This window comes from Callorhinus ursinus, unplaced genomic scaffold (genome assembly GCF_003265705.2).
Source record: "Callorhinus ursinus isolate GAN/ISIS: 27379988/994484 unplaced genomic scaffold, GSC_fseal_2.0 scaffold6, whole genome shotgun sequence".
Taxonomy (NCBI): domain Eukaryota; kingdom Metazoa; phylum Chordata; class Mammalia; order Carnivora; family Otariidae; genus Callorhinus; species Callorhinus ursinus.
Window position 1 is genome coordinate 43,505,859 of NW_027397068.1, and position 23,699 is coordinate 43,529,557.

General features: G+C 36.4%; 1 protein-coding gene, 1 long non-coding RNA gene and 2 other non-coding genes across 5 annotated transcripts in view; 3 read left to right on the top strand and 1 right to left on the bottom strand.

Moving 5' to 3' along the window:
- LOC141372986 (uncharacterized) overlaps window positions 1-1,385 on the bottom strand; it is a 38,331-nt gene extending 36,946 nt beyond the window's left edge. The window contains exon 1 of the long non-coding RNA XR_012378558.1: window positions 1,259-1,385. This is a non-coding gene — a long non-coding RNA (uncharacterized lncRNA). The remainder of the gene's footprint in view (window positions 1-1,258) is intronic.
- Window positions 1,251-23,009, top strand: CENPW (centromere protein W). Of its 2 annotated transcripts, none has more exons than XM_073893890.1 (3): window positions 1,251-1,534; window positions 7,370-7,483; window positions 22,941-23,009. In XM_073893890.1, the coding sequence occupies exons 1-3, from the start codon at window positions 1,409-1,411 to the stop codon at window positions 22,992-22,994; spliced, it is 294 nt and encodes a 97-aa protein (XP_073749991.1). In that variant the 5' UTR covers window positions 1,251-1,408; the 3' UTR covers window positions 22,995-23,009. The 2 variants fall into 2 exon arrangements, with proteins under 2 accessions (XP_073749991.1, XP_025716655.1); XM_025860870.2 differs by lacking the exon at window positions 22,941-23,009 and adding an exon at window positions 9,468-9,613.
- On the top strand, window positions 11,815-11,918 carry LOC112819450 (U6 spliceosomal RNA). Its single transcript, XR_003206848.1, has one exon. It is a non-coding gene; the product is annotated as a U6 spliceosomal RNA (small nuclear RNA).
- Window positions 14,900-15,005, top strand: LOC112819448 (U6 spliceosomal RNA). Its single transcript, XR_003206846.1, has one exon. It is a non-coding gene; the product is annotated as a U6 spliceosomal RNA (small nuclear RNA).
- Window positions 23,010-23,699: the final 690 nt, after the last annotated feature.

The window sequence follows — 23,699 nt, forward strand, 5'->3', positions numbered from 1 at the left end:
ACTTATCAAGAGCTAATTTTGGATGTGTTAAATTTAAGATGACTTAAAATTCCAGTCCAGTGGAGAATTGGATATGCATGTCTGATTAGGGAAGAGAATTAGCTGGAGATGGCTAGAGAGCTGAGGAGAAATGCAAGAGAATATTCTAATAATGTACAATGGACCACAGGAGGGAAAGTAAGGAGTAGAGAAGGGTTGGTGGCCTGGTAGGGATAGAAAGAAAGAGACTGCTAAGTGGCATCTAAGAATTATTGGATTTGGAACACTGGAAGGAGTGAGTTGAAAAGATAGATGAGGTTGAAGAGTGAGACAACTGATTGAGAATATGGAAGGGTATGGTATTTGGTAACGATAAGCCCTAGTGTATGACTGCAGGTGTGAGTGGCTGATAGGGTGAAAGATATCATCATTGGCAGAGAGGAGGTCTTGGAAATGGGAAGCCAGATAGTGGAAGGATCATCTGTGTGGATATTGAAATCACAATAATTACTACAGGTATAGTATAATATAGATAATTACAATGAACATCACAGTGATCTCAGTGTGGTCCTCAAACTAGCAGTGCCAACATAACCTACCTGTTAGAAATGCAAATTCTCAAGTCCCATACATTTCTATTGAATCAGAAACCCCCAGAGTGGTGCTTCATCTGATACATAATGAAGTTTAGGGACTACTTCTACTGATAGCACAGAAGATAGAAAAAGTTAATTGCTTGGAGAAATAGCAAGGGTTTCAAAGAGGTAGCATTTAAACTATATCTGAAGTAATTGCAAGGTTGAGTGCAGGGGCCTTAACATGAAAGGGAGCAGCATTTGTAAAAAAACAGCAAAAAAGCTAGAATCGTGAAAAGACTTCAAGTAAGATCAAGTGAAATTACGTAAAAGTGTAAATTGTTAGCTATTAATATTAGAAAATCATGCCTTGCTAGGAAGGCATTGGTTCTTTAGGAAACCTGATAAAACATCACAAACTTCTAGTCATCTACTTCTTAGTCCACCGGTATTAGGCTCAGTATACAGAATAAGTGTAACTGCCTTGGCATGCCAACATTTTCCAGTTTCTCAACACTCCTGTGAAATACAGGAGAAATACTTCCAAAGGGCAGGTGCAATACAAATGGCGATTAAAGGAAGCCTCGGACCTTTAAGGACATCACAGGGTCCCCACCGAGGGTGTTTTCTAAGAACAGCCGGCACTACGGGGGCGGGGCTTGCGCCCGGCTGACGTCACTACCGAGCGCCGGGCGCTTTCTTACCGCGGCGGATTCAAACGTTTGGGCCGGGGTTTTGGGGCCTGAAGAAGCGTCGTAGCGGCTGAGTTGTTCCTGCTGTTGACTCCGGTGTGAATTTCTGTGCAGTCCCGGGAGGATCTCGGAAGCTAAGGAGGCTAGTGCCTGAGGGAGAGAATGGCGTTCTCCACCACAGTCTCGCAGAGAAAGCATATAAAACGGAAGGCTCCCCGGGGCTTTCTTAAGCGCGTTTTCAAGCGACAGAAGCCTCACCTTCGTCTAGAGACAAGTGGCGACTTATTGGTGAGATTCTGTCCCTTCTTTGGCTGGGAATGGAGCAAGAGGGAGGTAGAGGAAATAAACCCCAGCCTTTATTTTGCCACCCCTAGCACCGTCAGGGCTACGTTTAAGGCGTTTCCAGCAATGACGAGGCAGGTTTGCCCCCGCCTGACTGGTCAGTTCATATTCCTGACGCTTAGTTGCCTGGGGCCCTCTGAAATGTAGATATACGGACCCTTTTTTTTTTTTTTTTAACGGGAGGCTATTAGCCATATCATCTTAAGGGGGGAAACTAATTTAAGTTTCTGCTTATGGCTTTTAAATATCACTTTTCCAGAGCATAGTCTGGTACTGCGCTTAGTGTACTTGCGAAAGGTGTGAAAGATACAGTTTAAAAAAAAATAAATTTTGGAAATCAGGCAGGGTCATATTTATTGAACTATTGTAAAAGGCATTACTGACATGCCTCTTACGTGCGTGCCTCTTTCTTTGCCTTCCTCCTTTTCTTATGTTGTTAACCAAACATCTTTCCCTATTTCCCGTACTTTAGCTTAGTTATTAAAGAACCCTGATTCAAGTTTACTTGTTAGTATGTTTTCAACTGTGAATTCATTTTCCTAGACAAATAGAGCACCTGTTAGTGAATATTCAAGGCAAACCACGAAAGCTTGTTTATCTGACTCATAATTCCTGCAGCATAATGCTCACTTAACAGGCATAACTAAACCACTGTATATTTCTGTGTTGAAAAAATTTGGAGTTTTTATGTTGAATGCCTGGAACATGTATTTCTCTAGCAGAATAAACACTCTTTCCCTAGGTTTAAACCGTAAGAGACACCTCCTCCCTTTTGTCACAAGAGCTTTTTGAATAAAGGAGCCATTATAAATGGGCACCTAATTTCCAGGAAATCAAGGTAAAGAATTGTTGGTAGCCAGGGCATAGGGCATGGAGAATGTCTTCAAATGCATCATCCATGTGTTCTTAAGCTACATTGGGTTTTTCCAACTCTCTTCTCTACAGCGTCCCCAGGTTCACTACTGCCTTTCCATCTGTTGCCTGCAAGTGCAGCATTTCTCTTTTTGCTACACTACTATAGAATTGTCTTTACTTTTCCATTACTTGGTCTCTGAAGCCAAAACAGCTTTCTTGGAAATGTAGTTGTTCTACTACCTCCTGCCCTTCTTTTCTTAGACCCTGTAGGGAAAGACAATATAGTTGACCTTTGAATGACCCCTCTAACCCCCAACAGTTGAAAATCCATGTATATCTTTTGGCTCCCCCAAGAACTTAACTAATAGCCTATTGTTGACCAGAGCCTTACTGATAACATAAAACAGTTGATTAACACATATTTTGTAAAGGTATACTGTATTCTTACAGTAGTGTAAGATGGAGAAAAGAAAATGTTAGGAAAATCACAAAGAGAAAATGCATTTACAGTACTGTATTTATAAAAGAAGTTTTCAAGGGTCAACCTATGCCTACTGTTTTGAATGCCCCTGCCCAGTGGTGATAAAGGTAACCTAAGTGAACTGGATTAAATGAAATTGATCTGCAGAACGTTTTCAGGAATTTATTCTGGAGTTTTCATTGGAGCTGGGGTTCTAAATGGAGAGGAAATGTACCTGCTCAGGAATATCTAGGAGATTACCAGCTGGTACAGATTGTTTGGCAGAAATTTCTCAAGTAGAGTCCTCCCACATCCACAGCTGTCTGCTTCAAAGTGATCCATGGACACCTGGGCTCTGTTGTGGAGTGGGATTGGGATCCAGGTGGTGTGGGAAAGAAAAGGAATTGCACTGGTAGGGGAAAGGAAGTTCTTTCTGTTGGTACCTATTCCTAGGTTGTATGCTCACCTTTGACTTGCATTGGTTCTCTTACTGTCTTGTATATGCCATGCATCACCCTGGTTTCTTTGCTTATGGTTTCCTGCTCACCTTTGACACTTCATAATCTTACCCAGGCAAGTGTCGCACATCATCCATCAACTTCTCTACAATTAAGGCAGTCTGTTTTGATCTCTTTTTTCTGAACTTTGATAGCAGTATAAGAGTTACATCATAGAATTTAGCTATTGAGACTCTGACACTGTTCTGTAAGTTTCATATGTCATTTTGTCTCCCGGTGTGGTATGCAGCTTTTTGAGAGGAAGGAACCATACAGATCTCCTTTTTGTGTCTCTCATTATCTTTAATACAAAACTAATCTACTTTTATGCTGTCTTTTATATTGTCTTTCTTCTGCCTGAAGATGACCTCATTCTACTCCACTTGGCAAACTCCAATTTCAAAATCCAGTTCAAATGCCAGCCACTTCCTTAATCTGAGAACCAACTTTATCATCTATTGTCACACATTTGCCTTTAATTTCTTATGGGTTTAGTTCTCTCATCGGATGGGAACTTTGGGAATTTTTTGTATTTCTAATGTTTGGCATAATAGTTTGAACGTTATGAGTGTACAGATAATGCTGGGAATGCATTGTAACTAATGTGGGTTGATATTTCTAACATTTTACTCATAATTTATGTTATTTCATAGTTCTTTTGCACTGGCTTTTTGTTTTGTTTTATGCTTTATTTGATTGTATATCCCCAGGGCCAGTACTGGTGAGTACATCTGTTAATCTGAATAAATTGTTCAGCTTTCTCATGGCTCAGTTGTTTTTCAGATTTCTCACTGAGGAAATAACTGGATGCTTATGGTTTATGTAAAACTCAAAAGTCCTATGATGAAGGGAGGAGGAAATCAGACTGGCCCAGTATTTTGGTCAATTAACACTGTTAAGGAATGGATATTTCTTTGTAAATTATCTTTTGATTTACCTTTCAAGCAAGGTGATTTTTTTTTCAAGTAAATTTTTGATGGAATGGCCTTTTACAAATTTGAATGTCTAGCTGAATACCTTAAAATTTGTTTTTGTTTTGACTATTTTAATTTAAACCTTAGTGCGGGGGTGCCTAGGTGGCTCAGATGGTTGAGCATCCAACTCTTGATTTCGGCTCAGGTTTTTTTTTTTGTTTGTTTGTTTTTTTAAAGATTTTATTTATTTATTTGACAGAGAGAGACACAGTGAGAGAGGGAACACAAGCAGGGAGTGGGAGAGGGAGAAGCGGGCCCCCCACGGAGCAGGGAGCCCGATGCGGGCCTCGATCCCAGGACCCTGGGATCATGACCTGAGCCAAAGGCATATGCTTAATGACTGAGCCACCCAGGCACCGCTTGGCTCAGGTTGTGATCTCAGGGTCATGAGATTGAGCCACGCTTGGGGCTCTGTGTTCAACAGGGAGTCTGCTTGAGCTTCTCTCCTTCTGCCTCTCTCTGCCCCCCATGAGCTCTCTAAAATAAATAAATCATTTATTTTATTTATTTGGCAGAGAAAGACACAGTGAGAGAGGGAACACAAGCAGGGGGAGTGGGAGAGGGAGAAGCAGGCTTCCCGCAGAGCAGGGAGCCCGATGCGGGGCTCGATCCCAGGACACTGGGATCATGACCTGAGCCGAAGGCAGCTGCTTAACGACTGAGCCACCCAGGCGCCCCTAAAATAAATAAATCTTAACCCAAAAAACCTTAGTTTGTGCATTTGAGTGGCACCACTCAACAGTTTTATGAGAGAGGATTAGGTTGCTTAAAAAAATTCTATGAGAGTCAAAAAAGTAATAGTAATTTGTCTCAGTACCTATGGCTCATGCTTATGAAGAGGAAAAGACTTTCCATGTAGGTTAATAGGGTGAACTAGGTCTCAAAACAGTGTGGTTTTTTTTGTTTGTTTTTTCCCTTTTCATTTTAGCTTTTCATTTTTTCAAAATTGAAGTATAGTTGATGCACAACAGTGATCAACAAGTTTGTATGGTATGCTCACCACAAGTGTAGCTACGACTACCATACAAGGCTATTACAATACATTGACTATATTCCCTAAGCTGTGCCTTTTATTCCCATGACTTATTCATTCCAATGGCTTACATTCTGTAACTGTGGGCCTATATCTCCTATACCTCTGAACCCATTTGCCCATCCTTCCCCCACTGCACTCCCCTCCAACACCATCAGTTCTCTAAAACAGTGGGTGTGGTTTATTTGGGATTGACTAAAAAGTTTTTTTTTTTTTTTTTGCCTAATTTGGGGAGATATGGAGGGATCTTTTGTTCATGCAATGATAATTGTTGACTACCTACTATATATTGTGCCATGGACTAAAGATCACTGAAGATATAATATTGGGGAAGATAAACATAGTTCTTATCCTTGTATTTGATTGAGGAAGACAGATGAAAAATTGCTGCATGGTGTAGTATGTGCAGTGGTAGGAAGTTCAGGGTGCATAACAGATATTAGGGGGAATTGGACTTTTCAGAGAAGTTTACAAATTAGTAGAATGCCTGTAGGCTAGGTTTTATTTGAATACGGAAAGAAGTTCAAAAGAATCACTATAGAACTGTAAGCTGAGAGATGAAACTGGAAAAGTCTAGTCAAGTGGGGTTTAGTACTGGAATTTATCTTGGGCATATCTGGAAGCTATTTATCTTTAGAAGTAGGAAATCTAGATTAACAGGAAATTGTGCCATGTTACGGAATGTTTTTGCTGCAATAGGAAATGGGATGTCCTTGGAAGTTTAAAAAAGAATTGAATAACATGGTATTACATAATCAGAATTGGGTGGTTTACCCTACAGTTCTTGTGAGAATTAAAGAAGACCGTGCATCAAAAAAGTACCAAAGGAAGATGTCTTCCATAGGTTCTTTATCTTATTAAATTTAAATTCCCAAAGTCCTTTTTTTTCCCAGATATCACTAAAACATTCTTCAACATCTATAACCATCCACTAAAGATTTCTGCATAATATTTAAATTTAAAACACCACATTACCTAGTTGACTAATGTTTAGTAAACTGTGGGGGAGTGGTTGTGTGCAGTACACATAGTGAATATTAGATGAGTATTGTTCTAACTGCAAAGAATATGTAATATATAAATCACCAATATATTAAAGATGTTATCTAATTGTACCTAAATAATATTTATTATTTATCTGCTTATATTATCCATTTTAATTTCTTAAGAGCCTCAAAGATTAATAGTAGATACGATTATTTTGATATGTTGGATGACATGTAACTTGACCTTTACATATATACTTTTCACTCCAGTAAAGTTAACATTTCAATTATTTAAAAAAAAATTTTTTTTTAAAGATTTTATTTATTTATTAGAGAGAGAGAATGAGAGAGAGCACGAGAGGGAAGAGGGTCAGAGGGAGAAGCAGACTCCCCGCCGAGCAGGGAGCCCGATGGGGACTCGATCCCGGGACTCCAGGACCATGACCTGAGCCGAAGGCAGTCGCTTAACCAACTGAGCCACCCAGGCGCCCAACATTTCAATTATTAACATGGTTTTGAATAGATATTTCAAATTAAATATCTAGTTAAAAAATCTTCAACACATGGATTGTAGAATGAGAGATGATTAGCATTAAACAGTTGGTGATATGTTTTGTTTTTAAATTTTTGGGAAATCCCATTATGAATTTAAATTTATTTGGAGTTGGAAGCAAGAATATTTGCTACTTTAGAGTCCTACATAAGCTTAGTAATTATGCTTTACAATAATGTTATTATCTATGGCCTTTGGTCAGCCTTATATATAGCCTTGGTTTATGTTTGCAGTAACTAAGTCTCTTTTGTATGGAATTTAAGTTGGACTTATAGTAAATTGAATTCTGTGTTACTTTAAATAAAAGTGAATTGACTTAAGCACACTAGTAAATATTACAACAAATTTTGGAATCTTTTTAAAAATCATTTCAAAGCATCAGTGTTTGAGTTTAAAAATCCTTTTGAATTTTCTCTTTTAAAGGTGCATCTGAATTGTTTACTGTTTGTTCGTCGGTTAGCAGAAGAGTCCAGAATGAATGCTTTTGAGAGTAAGTGTGGAGTCATTAAAAAGGAGCATGTACAGGCTGCAGCAAAGGTAAAATCTGACTTTCTTTTCTTGAGCAAGAATTAGCTTAAAAAAAAATCTAGTATATCATTTCTCTCTGCTTTGGATTCCTTATTCAGCTTTGTTGACTAATGTTTTGCTCCCCCCCCCCACAGTTATGCTGGCATCTGGTATAGTTAACAACAGAGTTGGCACGGATGCTAAACAGTTATCAGCTGTTGTTTCCCTAGCAGTGTAACTCTTGCCTAGGTACATGGCAACCTAGGCAGCTGCCTACAGCTGGGGGATGTTTGGCTTTTTATGTTATTGGGTTTAATTATGGAGATTTTCTATATATATATTTTATGAATTTCTGATGGAAAGATTCATGGCCACTGCTTTATCATTACTAAAGGGAAATGAATGTTTGACTGCTAACCTGTATGATTTATAGTAGGCTGTATATAGTTGAGAAGGTTTATCACCTTGAAATTTATGAAAACTTCTTGATCATTTTAAGTTTTCCTAATTACTTGTTTTGAGATTTGAGTGACTTATGAATCAAATCACTTATATAAGCAGAGAAAGTTGCTTCTTACTGGTATTTCTATGTAACGTAAGAATATGATGCCTAGGATGGTTTTTTCTAAATATGTCTCCAAGATTATTATTTTCATTTGATTTTAATAGATGGCCCACCATAAGAAGTTTTGGGGGTCAGATAAATTTAGATGACCTACTGTATCTCTTTGACTAGTCACAATGTTATATAGAGAGCTTGTTTCTAAAATAATATGCAAGAAATTGGCAACCATGGTTGACTGGGGGATGATGTGGGAGAGAGATTTATTTTTGACAGTCTACCTCTTTGTAGACTTTTGTTTATTTTTTTTTATTTTGAAATAATTATAGACTCACAGAAGATGCAAAAATAATAATGGAGTTCCCATGTACCTCTTATCCAGCCTTCTGCAGTGCTTTCATCTTTAAATAATACAGTTATGTAAGGTTTATGAAAGTTTATGAGAAACGGAGGTAAATAAACTTGTCGAACTCTGTTTAACTTAGCATCTTAAAGATTTGGGTGCATAATATACTCAGCAAATTTGAGTATGTCGTACTTTCTTTTGTAATGCTCATGCTAACATGTAGAACCAGAGAATACAAGTACTGGCCTGGGATGTAGACCTATTTGATGGTCTTTGTGGAAGCTTAGAAATGTGCATGCCCTGGTACTTTTTTAGGGGCTTCAACTTATTACATATTCCAATATGTTTCTAGACTATTAAAGGCAATATAAGTTTTTTTTGTTTTTTGTTTTTTGTTTTTTTTATGTAGAAGTAAGACTTAAGAGCTTGTAGAGTGTATGTGCGTATTTTAAATTTAGGGTTTTTATTATAGGTGTAGTTACCTATAAGTAGGTAAGTTCTTTAAAAAAATGTCTGGATATATTCTGGTCTACTGCTTCCGGTCTTTTATAGCTAAAGATCTGATTTTATTTTATTTTCTCATGGGCTATATGTTTTGAAAGTTGTCTACCTAATGAGTTTTTTAAGAATATAATGACTAGTCTTTGTCTCTAAATTGATATAATTCTAGCTCAACTATAAGAAATTTGGTGTTGCAGTGGATTTGTATTGCCTTATAGTTGTTAATGCCTGATTTATAATAGGATTTTTGACTTTTGGAAAATTCTTTAACTCCCTAGATTACTAAATTGTCTACAAACTTCAAGTTGGGAACCGCTAATCTGGATACTTTTGGCTTACATTTGAAGAAATTGACATTCAGAAGTGACTATAAAACCATATTTTGAGAATTGCTTTTTTCACATTTTTTGATAAAGGTGGACTATTTTAGAGGAAGTCTAGGACCATTTATAAGGCAAAAGATTCCATAATCACCTTCCAAATTGGGTTTTATAAACTCAGAGTCTTGCATATTATGCACATAAGATGATCTAACTTTTTGTCAAGGAATTCTGTTTTATTTGCCTTGGGTATAATATGAATCTTCATTTTTCCCCCCCCCACAGGTAATTCTAAAGAAGAGCAGAGGTTAGAAGTCAAAGAACACATTTTTGAAAATTATATGATGCATTATTTTAGGTGGTAACAGACCGTGAAAGTACTTTTTACATATCTATTAAGATTGTGTATTATTAAAATATTGACTAGTTGAGGGATGTGTGTATTTGTGTGTATATATATATATATATTTACTGATTCTGGAATATCAAACACATATAACTTTTTTTTGAGGAATTGTTTCATTCACTTTTAGTGGCTTCATTTTACTTCCATTTTGTTGGTGTTACAAATGTTTTACATAACAAAATGACATTTTACATATGTAGTAGTTTGAAGAGATCTTTTAGAATTGTTTATAAGGATTTAGATTTAGTTACAGTTAACTATGGAATCAATTTAATTTCTGAAGAAAGACAATGTGCAGTCAATCTAGGTACATTTTAATACTGATTTTAACTAATGCTGTCACATAATGCAATTTTTACTTTATGCTATTATTGACATTTCTCAACTAGAAACATCAGCAAGGTGTTTTCAAAACCTGTTTCTCTTTACGAGCCAAAAAAAATAGTAGAGCAGACTGACTTATTTTAAGTAGGTTTAATAGATGGGTGTTTCATTTCCCCTAAGGAGTCCTTTAGAAGTTTATTATGTATTATCTGATAGTTATTTTTATTTTTATTCCCCAGTGGTTACATCTTAAATAGTTATAGTATAACCCAAACCAGGAATTTGATATTAGCACCATGTGGGTGTAATACTGTACCATTTTATCATGTGTAACCACCACTATAGTCAAGATATAGAACTATTTCATCACCAGAAAGTTCTCCATCATGCTGTCCTTTTATAGTTAACATTTAGCCTTCTATGGACACCCCTCCCCTCCAATCCCTAAGCCCTGGCAATCACTAATCTCTTCTCCAGCTCTATAATTTTATCATTTTAAATGGAATCATACAGGTAATGACTTTTGGGGATTCCCCCGCACTCAGCATAACTTCCTTGAGATCCATCCAAGTTGTTGTATGTAGCAGTTCCTTTTTATTACTGAATTGTATTCCCTGGTATTTATGTACCACAGTTTCTGCAGCTATCCACCCATTGTAGGGCATTTTGATTATTTCCAGTTTTTGGCTATTATGAATAAAGCTTCTATGAACCAATGTGTACAAGTTTTTATACAGATAAAAGTTTTCATTTCTCTAGGATAAATGCCTGTGAGTGTGATTGCTGGGTTGAATGGTAAGTTTATCTTTAGTTTTTTAAAAAGAAATGACCAAACTGTTTTCCTGAATGGCTGTACCATTTATATTCTCATGAGCAATTTATGAGAGATCCAGTTTCTTCACATTCTCATAAACATTTGGTATTGTTATTTTTTATTTTAAGCTGTTCTAATGGGAGTGTGTCTCATGTTTTTTTCCATTTCCCTAATGGCTAATGATGTACATATTTTCATGCTTATTGCTCATCCATTTTTCCTCTTTGGTAAAATGTTTCTTCATTTCTTTTGACTGTTTTCTATTTGGATTGTTTGTTTTTCCAATGTTGAATTCTAAGAGTTCTTTATTCTAGGTATGGTCATTTGTCAGATATGTGGTTTGCAATATTTTTTTTTTTCTGTTGCCTTTTACCCTCTTAACAGGGTCTTGTGAAGATCAACAGTTTTTAATTTTGATGAAGCCCATCTTAATTGGGTCTCCCCCCCATGGTATTGGTGTAATGTTTAAGGACTCTTAACCAAGCCCTTGGTCCTGAAGATTTTCTCCTATATTATTATTTTTTTTACAAGTTTTATAATGCATAATAGATTAAGTTGGCATAATAGATTAAGTCTGATCTATTTTGAGCTAATTTTTTTTTAAAAGAATTTATTTATTTGACAGAGAGACACAGCGAGAGAGGGATCACCAGCAGGGAGAGTGGCAGAGGGAGAAGCAGGCTTCCCTCGGAGCAGGGACCCCGATGTGGGGTGATCCCAGGACCCTGGGATCATGACCTGAGCCGAAGGCAAACGCTTAACAACTGAGCCACCCAGGTGCCCCTATTTTGAGCTAATTTTTACATGAGGTATGAGATTTAGGTCAAGATTTATTTTGTTGTCTGTAAATATTATTTCAGCACCATTAGTTTGAAAAGACTGTATCTCCTTCGCTGAGGATCTATTGCACTTTTGTCACAAATCTGTTAGTCATATTGTGTGGGCTGGGCTGTTCCTGAGTTCTCTTTCCATTACTTTGTCTGAGTCCCTTCACCAATAACATAGTTTTTATTACTGTGGCTATATAATCAGTCTTGAAATCAGAGTGATTCTTCTCACATGATTCTTGTTCAGAATTGTTTTAGCTCATGCTGGCTTCCACAGCACATACACTAAAATCGGAATGATACAGAGATTAGCATAGCCCCTGCGCAAGGATAACTTGCAGATTCTTGAAGCGTTCCATGTTTTTAAAAAGTTATCAGGGATAAAGACTTAAATGCTTGTTGAAAACTGGTAAGAAAAAGAAATTGTTTTGGCTCTTCTAGTTCCTTTGCCTTTCCATATAAATTTTAGAATGATTTTGTTTGTATCTACAAAAAAAAATCTTGCCAGAATTTTGATAGGAATAGCATCAAACCTGTGTGTCAATTTGGGGAGAATTGGCATCATTACTATGTTAAGGGTTCTAGTCCATGGGTATGGAATGTCTCTGTTTATTTACATCTTTGATTTCTTCATCATTGTCTTGTAGATTTCACTTTTTATCATTTCCTTTCTGTTTAGAGAACTTCCTTTTGTTATTCTTTTAGGGTAGGGCTGCTGGTGACAAATTTTCTCCATTTCCTTCATCTGAGAATGTCTTGATTTCCCCATCATTCCTGAAGTATATTTTCACTGGATAGAGAATTCTGGTTTGACTGTTCTTTTGTATTTGAAAAATGTTGTATCATTTCCTTTTGGCTTCCATGCTCCTTGATGAAAAAAAGTGTAATTAATACATTCTCTGGCTACATTCAAGATTTTTGTTTTATGTCTTTGTTTAGAAGTTTGATATGATGTGCTGTGGCATGGATGTCTTTGCATATATCCTATTTGGAGGTCACACTGTGAATCTGTGTGTGTGTTTTTTTTTTTTTTTTTTGTGCCAAAGTTGGGAAATTTTCAGTCATTGCTTTTTTGAATACTTTTTAGCCCCATCCATCTTCTTTTCTGGGTCTCTAATGACATAAATGTCAGATTTTTTTTTTCTTTTAAGTTCCATAAATTCCTGAGGCCTTTTTTTGGGAAGGGGGGTGTGTATTTTCTCATAGATTGGGTAATTTCTATGTTCTGTCTTCTAGTTCACTGGTTATTTCTTCTGTTTCCCTATTCTGTTGTCCCATTTTTTTTAAGTTTAATAATAAAGTTTAATAACTTTTTCATTCTCAAAGTTCCATTTGTTTTTTTCCTTTATATCTTATATATATTTGCTGAGACTTCCTATTTTTTTTCATTAAGTGTGTTTGTAATTACTCAAGAATTTTTATGATGGCTGCTTTGAAATCCTTGTTTGATAATTCTAACATCTGTGCCATCTTGGTGTTGAAATTTTATCATTCAGTTTGCAATCTTGATACTTGGTATTATGTGTGATATTTTTTATTGAAACTTGGACGTTACAAGACTGGATTTTATTTAAATCTTGTGCTATCACAGGACTTCTCTGGCACCATTCTAGTGGATAAAACATGGTACTGCCTTGTTACTGCTGGTGAGGGTAGAAGTCCAAGTTCTCTACTTAGCCTCTGTTGATGGCCAGTGATGGTGAAGGAAGGAGCTGTCTCATTATTGCTTGGTAAAGTGTGGGAGTTTAGGCTCCCCCCAGGTCTTTGCTCATACCATCCTGGTTGGGAGAGGGAGGAGGCACCTTATTACTGCTATTCACCTGTACTCCACTGATGTGGGAAGGTAGTCGTGTTACCCTTGAGCAATGGTGAAAAGTCCCAACTTGACTAGTCTCCAGTACTACCCGAGGGGGAAGGGATAGAGTTTTTTGTTACCACAGCATGAGTGTGAAATACCAGACTTCTTATGAGGTCTTCATTGACTGTGAGGGTATACTCTCATTACTACTGAGTGGTAAGGGTCCTGCCTCTCCAGTAGGTTCTGATACCTCCCCAACAATGAGAGGATGGGATTCCTTCTTACAGCTAGTTGTGGATGAAATTCTGGGCTCAGGATGGTCTTCTCCGACACCACCCTGACAGCTGGATTTAGAATGCTACATTATGTCCCTGCAAGAGTAAAAGTCTAGGCTGCCTACTTGATAGTTGCTGAGGGGGGGTTGGGGAACAGAGGCTGCAGTTTTTATCTGTGCTCTTTGGCTTGGAACAGATTGGTTATTGTCTAAAATTTTCTTTTTTGCTAGGATACCACTTTTGGTTAGAGAAAGTAGGTTTTTTTTGGAGGATTTTTGGTTTTCCCTCTCTTGTCTGTGCTTATTGGTGTTTCTGAGTTGCCGCCTTCTCTAGTATCTAGTCTAGGATAGAAATGGAAAAGAGAAAACCCAGGGTACTCATCACTGTTTTTTTTTTTTTTTTGGTCTCAAGTTTCTAGCTAGTCTGCTATTTTCTCTGTACTTTTCAGAGTCTCATGTATGGATATATGTTTATATCCATATATCTGGACTTTATCATATGCTATGTACATCCATTCTAGTGACCTAATCCCCTGTGTAATTTATTTAATTTCTTCAGACAAAAATCTCTAGTCCCACACTTCTTTTTTCTGGGATAAAGTTTTGGGGAATGGACTGTCCCACACATAGATCACCTGTTAATCATTTTGTTATTGCCCTATCTTACTCTCTTCTTCCATTGTACATGGCTGTCTGGACTCAGGAGAAACCCCAGAGTTCTGCCTGGGCAGGTTAGCTGAAGCATCTTCTCTTGTTACCTGTGTCTTCTTTGGCTCTACCTCAGCACTCTGCATCTAGAAGTTTCCTGAACTCTCTTAAATATCTGTATCTTTTCAATTTTGGCTTATATCCTTTTATACTTTATTATTTTAATGGAGTCTAAGGAGGGAAATTGTGTGTATGTGTGTGTGCTGTCAGTCTTGAACAGAAAGCTTCATGAATTATGTTTAATGTAATACTTATAAAGCATTAATGTGCCAAGATTTCAACATCTTATTTGCAATACAAATACACATTTTAATATAAAATTGTTTAATATAAAGATAAATTATAGATAAATATTAAGATTTTCCATGAGAAGTGTAAGTTTGAAAAACGTGCAACTAGAATATGTAATTCATGCTGAAGAGTTCTATAAATACATGTGATATAAAAAATATTTTTCACTTGACTTCACTTTAAGAGCTAGATTAGGGAATTTTGGATCCAGGACAACTAGAACTAATATATTCCAAGTTAATATTTAAGTTATTTTAAAAATGAGGTTTCCCCTTGTGCTTGCTTTGGGAGTACATACACTAAAATTGGAAGAATACAGAGAAGATTAGCATGGCCCCACTCAAGGGTGACATGCAAATTCATGAATCATCCCATTTTTTAAAAAATGAGATTTTCCCATCTTTTCTATTTCTTATATTGTGACAGATGATCATCATAATGCAGGTAGGCCCACTACCACTTCCTGAAAAGACTTTCAAATAATAGACTTATTTTTACATTCTATTAGGCTTCTATATGCAACTTTTCTGCCTCATCTTAACCTTTAAGTATGAAAACTAGGAGAGTGGGCTGATTAAGCTTCTCCAATTGAAGGGCAAAATAGGATTCTAATTGGGTGTTTGGAAAACCCTGGTAGTTTTTGCCCCCGTCATTGCAGACCATGATATTGCTAACCAGCAGGAAAATACAAGACCAAAAGAGGTGTGTGTAGTCTGGGGAGTGGGGTGGGAAGGGGGGAGTTGGTAGAGGTACGGGTCAGTAGAGGCAGTAATAGCATCTATGTGGCTTTAGCATCTCTTCTGGGAAGTTTTTTGTTATAGGTAGGAATTTTACTGTGTTGGTAAACAATTATAACTCGAACATGTTCATGAGAGAGATTGAAGAAAGCCAGAATCAAGACATAATGAAGATAGAGGAATAGTAGGAGAAATTTATTGACTTGTCTTCTGTATCTTGAAGTAGTTATATGCCACCCATCCCTCACACCTGCATTAGAAAAGATGAAGAGAATCTAGGATATGAGTTCCAGCAGAGGTGGGAAAAAACTAATTTTAGACTAAGTGAATTGTGTTCTGCATGTTGAGGAGGGCCTGTGAGACCTTGAACAAGTAATTTAAATGTTGGCTCAATTTCCTCATCTGTAATGTAGTAACTGGTTTTTGGCTATGTACTCTCCTTCCCAATCTATCCCTTAAACACTTTTAGGCCTTGATTGCTGAACGTGAAGGTGGGTATAGTACCTAAGGAGGGGTGTTTAGTTGTCCTTCTCTTTGGTATTTGAATCTTGACATTCAGTACAGAGGTGGCTGGAGATGAGTTTCATGATGCCATACTCCCTGCTGTAGGCAGACGCTTAACCGACTGAGCCACCCAGGTGCCCCTTTCTATCTGGCTCTTCACAGAAAGTTTGACCCCTGTTTTAGATCATTTCCTAATCTGGCTATATTGCTTAAACTCAAGTTGCCAAATGACAGATTACTACTCCAGAGGCTGCTTTTCTTGCAAGTTGTGCTCTATGGTTGCCCAAATACATTAGGTTCAAACCTACCCACCTTGTTCATTTAACAAACACATGGCAATATGCTGGCTTCTGGGTATTTAAGCAAAATCCAGACAGTAAGAAATGGTTGGTTCATTAAGTAGATAAATGAATTGTCCTGCTCTGGGGATAGATATTTATTAATTTGTCATTTAAATCATTCCTCTTACTTGAGGTATGTAGTCAAAATCTTGTATCCAACTAATATTTCTAAATATTACCAATAAAACTTGATGGGCCCATTGACATGCTGTAGTTAGTTTCCTCCTTATATCAGCTACATTGAAGTGTAATACTTTCTTGATTGGATATAGTGAGGGATAGAGTTTTGAGATTTTGCTTTTATTATATTTAAAACCATTTGCTTTATTTTCTTATACTGTCATCTATGTGCGATTTTCTTTTTTGAGTCTTGGAGTTCTCTGTGACTAGCTATGAGTTTTCTTCAGTTAGTATTTGTACGATATGTATTTTTCCATCATACTTTTCAAACATTCTGTATTCTTTAAAGTGTGTCTCTTGTAATTAGCTTATATTTGGGTTTTGTTCTTTTATCCAATATGATAATATTAGTAAATAAAGTTTGTAGTCCACTTATATTTAATGTAACACTACTACATTTGGGTTCATATTTACTCTTTTACTAATTGTTTTCTGTGTGATCAAGCAATTTTAAGTGCCTTTTCTTTTTTCTTTTCTTTTGAATTTTATGGTTCATTTTATTTTCTATTACCCTAGTTATACATTGTTATACTAGATATTATAATATGTATCATTGACTTGTTATACTATTTATTAGTCTATTTATGCAGTCTTTTACTAGAGATTACAACATGTACCTGTGACTAATTCTAGAACCTCAGAACATTGTAATTCCATTTACCTACTTCTGTCTTCTGCTTATTTTAATTTTGTTTGTTAAGCCACACTAGAATTATTACTTGATACTGCCAGTATTCAGTGTATGTTTATATCTACCTTCATATTTACCCTTTGATCATTCCTACAATTCCATTTTTTTTCTTTGGAATTTTTTTTGAAATTACCTGAAGAACTCCCTTCAATATTTTCTTTAGTGTCTATTTCTTGGTAATAAATTCTGTTTGTGTCTGTGAAAAAATTTTGTCTTTTTTTTTAAATATTTATCTGTCCATTTGACAGAGCATAAGCAGGGGGAGTGGCAGGCAGAGGGAGAAGGAGAAGCAGGCTCCCCACTGAGCAGAGAGCCCCATATGGGGCTCTATCCCAGGACCCTGGGATCATGACCTGAGCTGAAGGCAGATGCTCAACTGACTAAGCCACCCAGGTGCCCCAAAAATTTCATGTTTAAATTTGAAAGATATTTTTGTGTAGAATTTTAGATTGGCTGTTATAGCACTTTAAAAATGTTATTCCATATCTTTAGGCTTCCATCGTTTTTTGAGAAGTTCATAAGACTTACAGCAATAGGTCTTTTTTTTTTTTTTTTTTTCCTATTAGCAAAGATTTTCCTTTCTGGTTTTTAGCAGTGTTAGTATGATTAATTTCCCTAGATTTATTTGTTTTCATTTTTATTTTGCTTGAGGTTCCTGAATTTTCTAAAAATAGGGTGGTACCTTTCATCAGTTTTGGAAGATTCTTAGTTGTTATCTTTTTTTTTAAAGATTATTTATTTATTAGAGAGCGAGAGAGAGAACACAAGCAGGGGGAGTGGGAAAGGGAGAAGCAGGCTTTCTGCTGAGCGGGGAGCCTGCTCTGGGGCTTGATCCCAGGACCCTGGAATCATGACCTGAGCTGAAGGCAGACACTTAATGACTGAGCCACCCAGGCGCCCCAGTTGTTATCTTTTCAAATATCGATTCTGCCCATTTTCTTTTTTCTCTTCTGGGATTCCAATTATGTATTATCATTAGACTTCTGTAGGTATCTCTTACACTCTTTTATTTATTTATTTATTTATTTATTTATTTATTTATTTGAGAGAGAGCAAGAGAGCATTAGCAGGGGGAGGGGCAGAGGTACAGGCAGACTCCCTGCCAAGTGCAGAGCCCCCTCGGGCTGGATCCCAGGACCCTGAGATCATGACCTAAGCTTGTCAGATGTTTAACTGACTGAGACACCCAGGCGCCCCATCTTTTACACTCTTATTATTAGACTTCTGAAGGTATCTCTTATACTCTTAATGCTTTTTACATTAAATATTTTCTCTGTAGTTTGGATATTTCTGTTCACTTGTCTTTGAGTTCACTAATTTTGTCTTCTCTGTTTCATCTGCTCTCAGACACATCTGATAAGTTCTAAATTACAGATCTTTTTTCCCCCCTTGAATGCCTGCATCTGATTCATCTGTTGAAATTCTTAATTTTACCCACCCTTTCCTCTCTTGTCTTGGACATATTAATTGTATTTTAAGGTAATTGTCAGTGAATTCCAATATTTGGGTTATCTGAGGTGGTTTTTCTTCCTCTTCTTTTTGTTTTTTCTTTTGGTTTTTGTTCATGTGGTTATGTCTTATGGCATGCCTAATAAATTTTGCTCAAATCTGGATATTTTGTTAAAAAAATTCTCTCCTGCACTAGGCAGACAGTGATGGCTGATCACCTTAATCTAATCAGTGACTGTGCTAACTCATGCCTGAGTTGTAGTTTGGAAGAGATTCAGCTCATCTCTTGTTTGCCCTTGGCCTTCCATGTGTTTTAACTGGGAGCTTGATTATGTTTTTTAGTGGCTCTTCTTCTGGCATGTACTGAACGCTAATTTTTGACACATGAGAATTCCAGAAACTCTGCTTTACTTTTCAGAGTCTTTCCCACATAGGCCTAAGAATTCCGTAAATACCCCGAAGGAAAAGACTGACCTTGTAATCCAACATTCTACGTCTCCATTAAAAGCTCTGCTATAGCAGCCTGGAGTCTCAACCTTCTTCCTTTGTTAGAATTGGCAGATGCCTCCAAGGTAAAATTTGCTGCAAATATTAGCTTACTTTTTTTGTTGTTCTCTCTGGAGTCTTAGTCTTTCCATTTCTTGTTGCCTTAGCAGATCTCATTTGTCTTCATATAAATGGTTTCTGTGTGTTACTTAATTTTGTTCTCCGAGGGAACACTGGTTGGCCATAAGTTTACTTCAGTGAGGGTGACCACCTGTCCCAGTTTGCCCAGCTGTTCCAGTTTAGCACTGTAGATCCTCCATCCCAGGAAACTCTTCATTTGCAGGCAAACTGAGACAGTTGGTCATCCTAATTCCAAGCCATCCAGAAACAGAAGTTAGTAAATTTAACTTAGCATGAAGTAATATGTAGGAAGGTACTTTTAATAAAACTCATGTGAGAAAGACTACTTTTCACACGGAGGTTTTGTGTTAAATTATTTACTTTAAAATTGTTACAGCCAATATTTTCATGAATAAGTGTTTCAGGAAAATGCAAATAGTTATTGTTTAGAAATTATACCTATTAGAAAATTTTAAAAGATCATCCAATCATTATTTTGTTAATTGTTCTAAGCAGAAAGTTGGTAAAAATATTGGTTTGTCTTTGAAATAGTTTAAATGTCTCTTCCTTAGAGTTGGAGTTGTTTTATACAAACTCTAACTTTCATTTATCTCTTTTTAAAGTATATTTTATGACTCTAAAATGTTTTTGATCAGAAACTTTTGTGTCTAAATAAAAATTCATGCTGGCCAGTATATTCTGTGTTAAGGCAGTGGACTCAGTGCTCTTAGGGCTTCATAGCTAATAAGCACCATAGAAAAGTGAGGCAGGGGAACACTGTGCTCTTGGAGACAGAGAAGTTGTATTCACTAACTTCAAGAAATCATTTGTTTCATTTATAGCTGCTGTATCTTGTTTTACTGATATTTAAAGTTTGAAAAAATAAAGTTTGTCCACTAAATAATGCTACAAAGGCAGATGCTTTTATTAATAGAGGTAAGTTTTAAAAGGCTAGATTGAATATCCTGTATGTGATACAGTTTTGATTTCAGTTTATATTTTTAATTGTCGTTTTATATTCATTTCTGATTTTGCCTATGGAATATAAGCTCTTCTAGGGGAAGAGCTTCTAATTATTTAATCCCTCAAAGCCCATATACAGATTTTTATTTAATTTCTAAAAGGACTGCTTTTTCAAAGGGCAGGGCTTGATGGAGATGTAGTTTCAATTCTTTCAGTTACATATGGCCAGATATGCATCTTTATATATATATATCATGACCTTACCAAACTCCAAAAATAATCCAAAGGATAAAACTTTGTTGCTTGTTTTAAGAAATCTAGATGACCATCTCGATTCTTCCATTAACTACACTTAAGCAAAGTAGCTTCAGTTTCTCCCTCTATAAAATTAAGGACTTGAAGGCAGTAGTTTTTAACATTCCTTCTAACTCTTAAATAAAAATAAAAAACAGTGGGGTGCCTGGGTGGCTCAGTTGTTCAGCGTCTGCTTTCAGCTTAGGTCATGATCCCACAGTCCTGGGATCAAGCCCCACATCGGGCTCCCTGCTCAGCGGGAAGCCTGCTTCTCCCGCTCCTACTCCCCCTGCTTGTGTTCCTGCTCTCACTCTCTCTCTCTCTGTGAAATAAATAAAATCTTTATTTTTATAAAATAGACTGGTTTCTGAGAAAGCTAATATGGAGAACATTCTATTTGGATGTATCAGAGCCTTAACCCATGTTGTCTGAAGTCCATGAATCACCATGATTATAACAGTTCTGAGCTCCCTACTCTCTTTAATTTCATTTGAATAAAAGCCCAAAAGAGAGAAACTTTTTTATTGGTAACTTTTCTTCAGTCTGTTGCATTTAGTTGTTTTTCCTATGTTCTCTTCATTTTTAATTTTTCCCGTTTGTTTTTTTTTTGTTTTTTTTTTTAGTAAATGTACTGAAAATAAGCTTTTCAGAGTTAAGATTCATACTCTTCTTGATTTATCATAAAGCTACATATAATGAAAGGAAAACTGTTAGAAGATGTTGTTTCAAAGGTATATCTTGGTTAGGTTGGGATGGTATTGGCCTGTATACTTAAATTTTATTATAAAAACCTTTGAAGTTAACATAGAAATGTATCTTAATAGAAAAATGGTTTATGTCTGTTAAGTCTCAAGTCAGGTATTCTTTGTGGACTCACAGGAACTGAAATCTCTTTCTTTCATGATAGCACTACCTGAAGACAGTATACTGCTAAATAAAGAGTATTTGGGATTTGTATGTTGACTTCATAACAACTAGATCAGCTGGGGGTAGTGTTTATGTTCATATTGGAGGGATTTCATCAGCTGTCCATCTATAATGGGGTATAATAACCACCATGAACTAGGTGGTTCGAGTGCTATATTTGGGCTGCAGAGTTTTGTTTGACACACATAGTTTTGATGTTTTTAATTGAATTAATTACATTTTAAAATTAAATTTCACCTGCAAATTTAACTTCTGGCTTTTTTTTTTTTAATTGGACAATATGGCAATAATACATCCATAATCAGTTGGGCCTAAATAGTAGCTTCTTTCAGATGACAACATTCTTTTATTCACTCCACTTAATCAGGCCTGCTTTACTTATGTATGTTAACCCTGAACCTCTTTAAGTATTTGAGTTCACAACCTATTGGAAAACTTAAAAAATTGGCATTTTTCTTGACATGCCCTAGCCATGACTCAGTTATGTTCTCTTTCTCAGCATGGTATTTTCCAAAATTTTCTCATTTCTGGTAGTAATTAGCTTGTACCATTGGCTCCAAAGCTTGTTCTAAGTCCAATAGTAGCAGCCAGGTCCTTAAAGAATCTGGTCTCTGGCAACAGATAGGGGCAAAAGTGTTTGGACTCATCTAAGCATATCTCCCCCATCAACCTTATCTCACCCATCTTGTATCTATGTAAGTTGGGTTAAAATTCATGTCCCATTTGCAATTTCCTAAGGAAGTTTCTTAGACTTTCTGTATATGTTGCACAGGTAATAAATAACGCAATACAGGATTTACTTCTTTGTATATTCAGCGCGAAAAGGAAACTTCTCAAATTGTACTCAATAATGTCTCTTTCCTTTATGATGCTGTACCAGGAACCATAATAGCACACAGTTATTTGTTTTGTACTCAATCCATTGCATCCTGACTCCCATGAATTTGACAGGCATGGTGAAAATGCACTCTAGACTTAGTTCTATAGTATCTTAGAGTCATCTGGTACTAAATCTGTGATCTAGAATTCTAGAGGGTAGCCCTGCAAAATGTGCTACTGGGACTGCATCAGTTGCACACTCAGTTATATATCTGGTGAATGGGTGAGTAATGGAAGGCACTTAAAATTGACCACTTAGCCTGGTCTTTGGCTGTGTCACATTCAAGAAAACAGAAACCTGTTTTCAAAGGTTTTAAAGAATAATGCAGATAATACATCTTCCATTACTCATCCATTAAAGGCACACTATAGGGTTTTCTCTAGCATTTTACCCAGAAAGCATCTAAAATTTTTCTTGAGATAGATTTTCCTTTCCCTATTTTTGAAATCTCAAAATTTCTGCTGCTTTCACTCTCCAGAGTAGTGTCACCACCATTTTTTGCCCTCAGTGTTTACTAGCTCTAATTTTCCTATGTGGAACTTTCAGACATCCTAATTCTTGTGACAATGTGACCCTCCGTGTTTGGTGCTGTCCCCACCCCCATTCCATTCTAAATGTAATTTTCCAGTCAAGGTTGCTTTTCTCTCCAAAATCTGCTGTTGTGAATGGGTGAATAAAATGATCACTTTATTATATGTCAAAGAAAACTTGAATGAAGGAAATTTGTTTCTTGTTTCTCTCCAGCTATTTTTTTCACCCACCCAACCAGAATTGAGAGGCATGAAGGAGAATTGCTGAAATGGTATGGGACATATAAAGTAAATTTAATACACAGGCAAATCATGACTGAATAAAACCAGGTCAGAAGACACCCCATCTGCATGATGGTAAAGGTATTTAGTTCTTACTAGAATCCTATAAAATAGATGTTATTTACAATTACTCACTCAAATCATAAATCAGGAAACTAAGATTCAGAGAGAAGTAACTGGATAGCTCATAATCACGCTCAAAATTGCCTGTGGTTGGCAATTTTCATGTAGATAAAAAGGCTTTAGGAAAAGGTCCTGGTAAGTCTTGAGACCTGGTTGTGAAAATGACTGGAATTTTTATATTTCTTAATTTTCAAATAGAACCAAACACCACTGGGGATGGTAGCATTATAATGAACTCAGATCAGCTGGCCTAATCCTACTTTAAATACTATAAACTTAGGGGTCAAAGAATACTAAAATGGAATTGTTACCTAATTAAATATTTTCAGAAATTTATATGAGTTGGGATTAAACCACAACTAGGATATCACAGTGTAAAGAAAAATAATGTTATCTGTGTATAAAAATATGTGCTTATGATGAAGATCTAAAACTACCATATAGGGATTTCAGTAACTAGTAAAGCAAGAAAAAAATCCCTGTTTTTGTTCTCCCTCGCTCTGATCCACAAAGCATTAAATGAAAATGAGCATTTTTATGTTTTGTGGCCATAGGAGTTCCTCCCCCC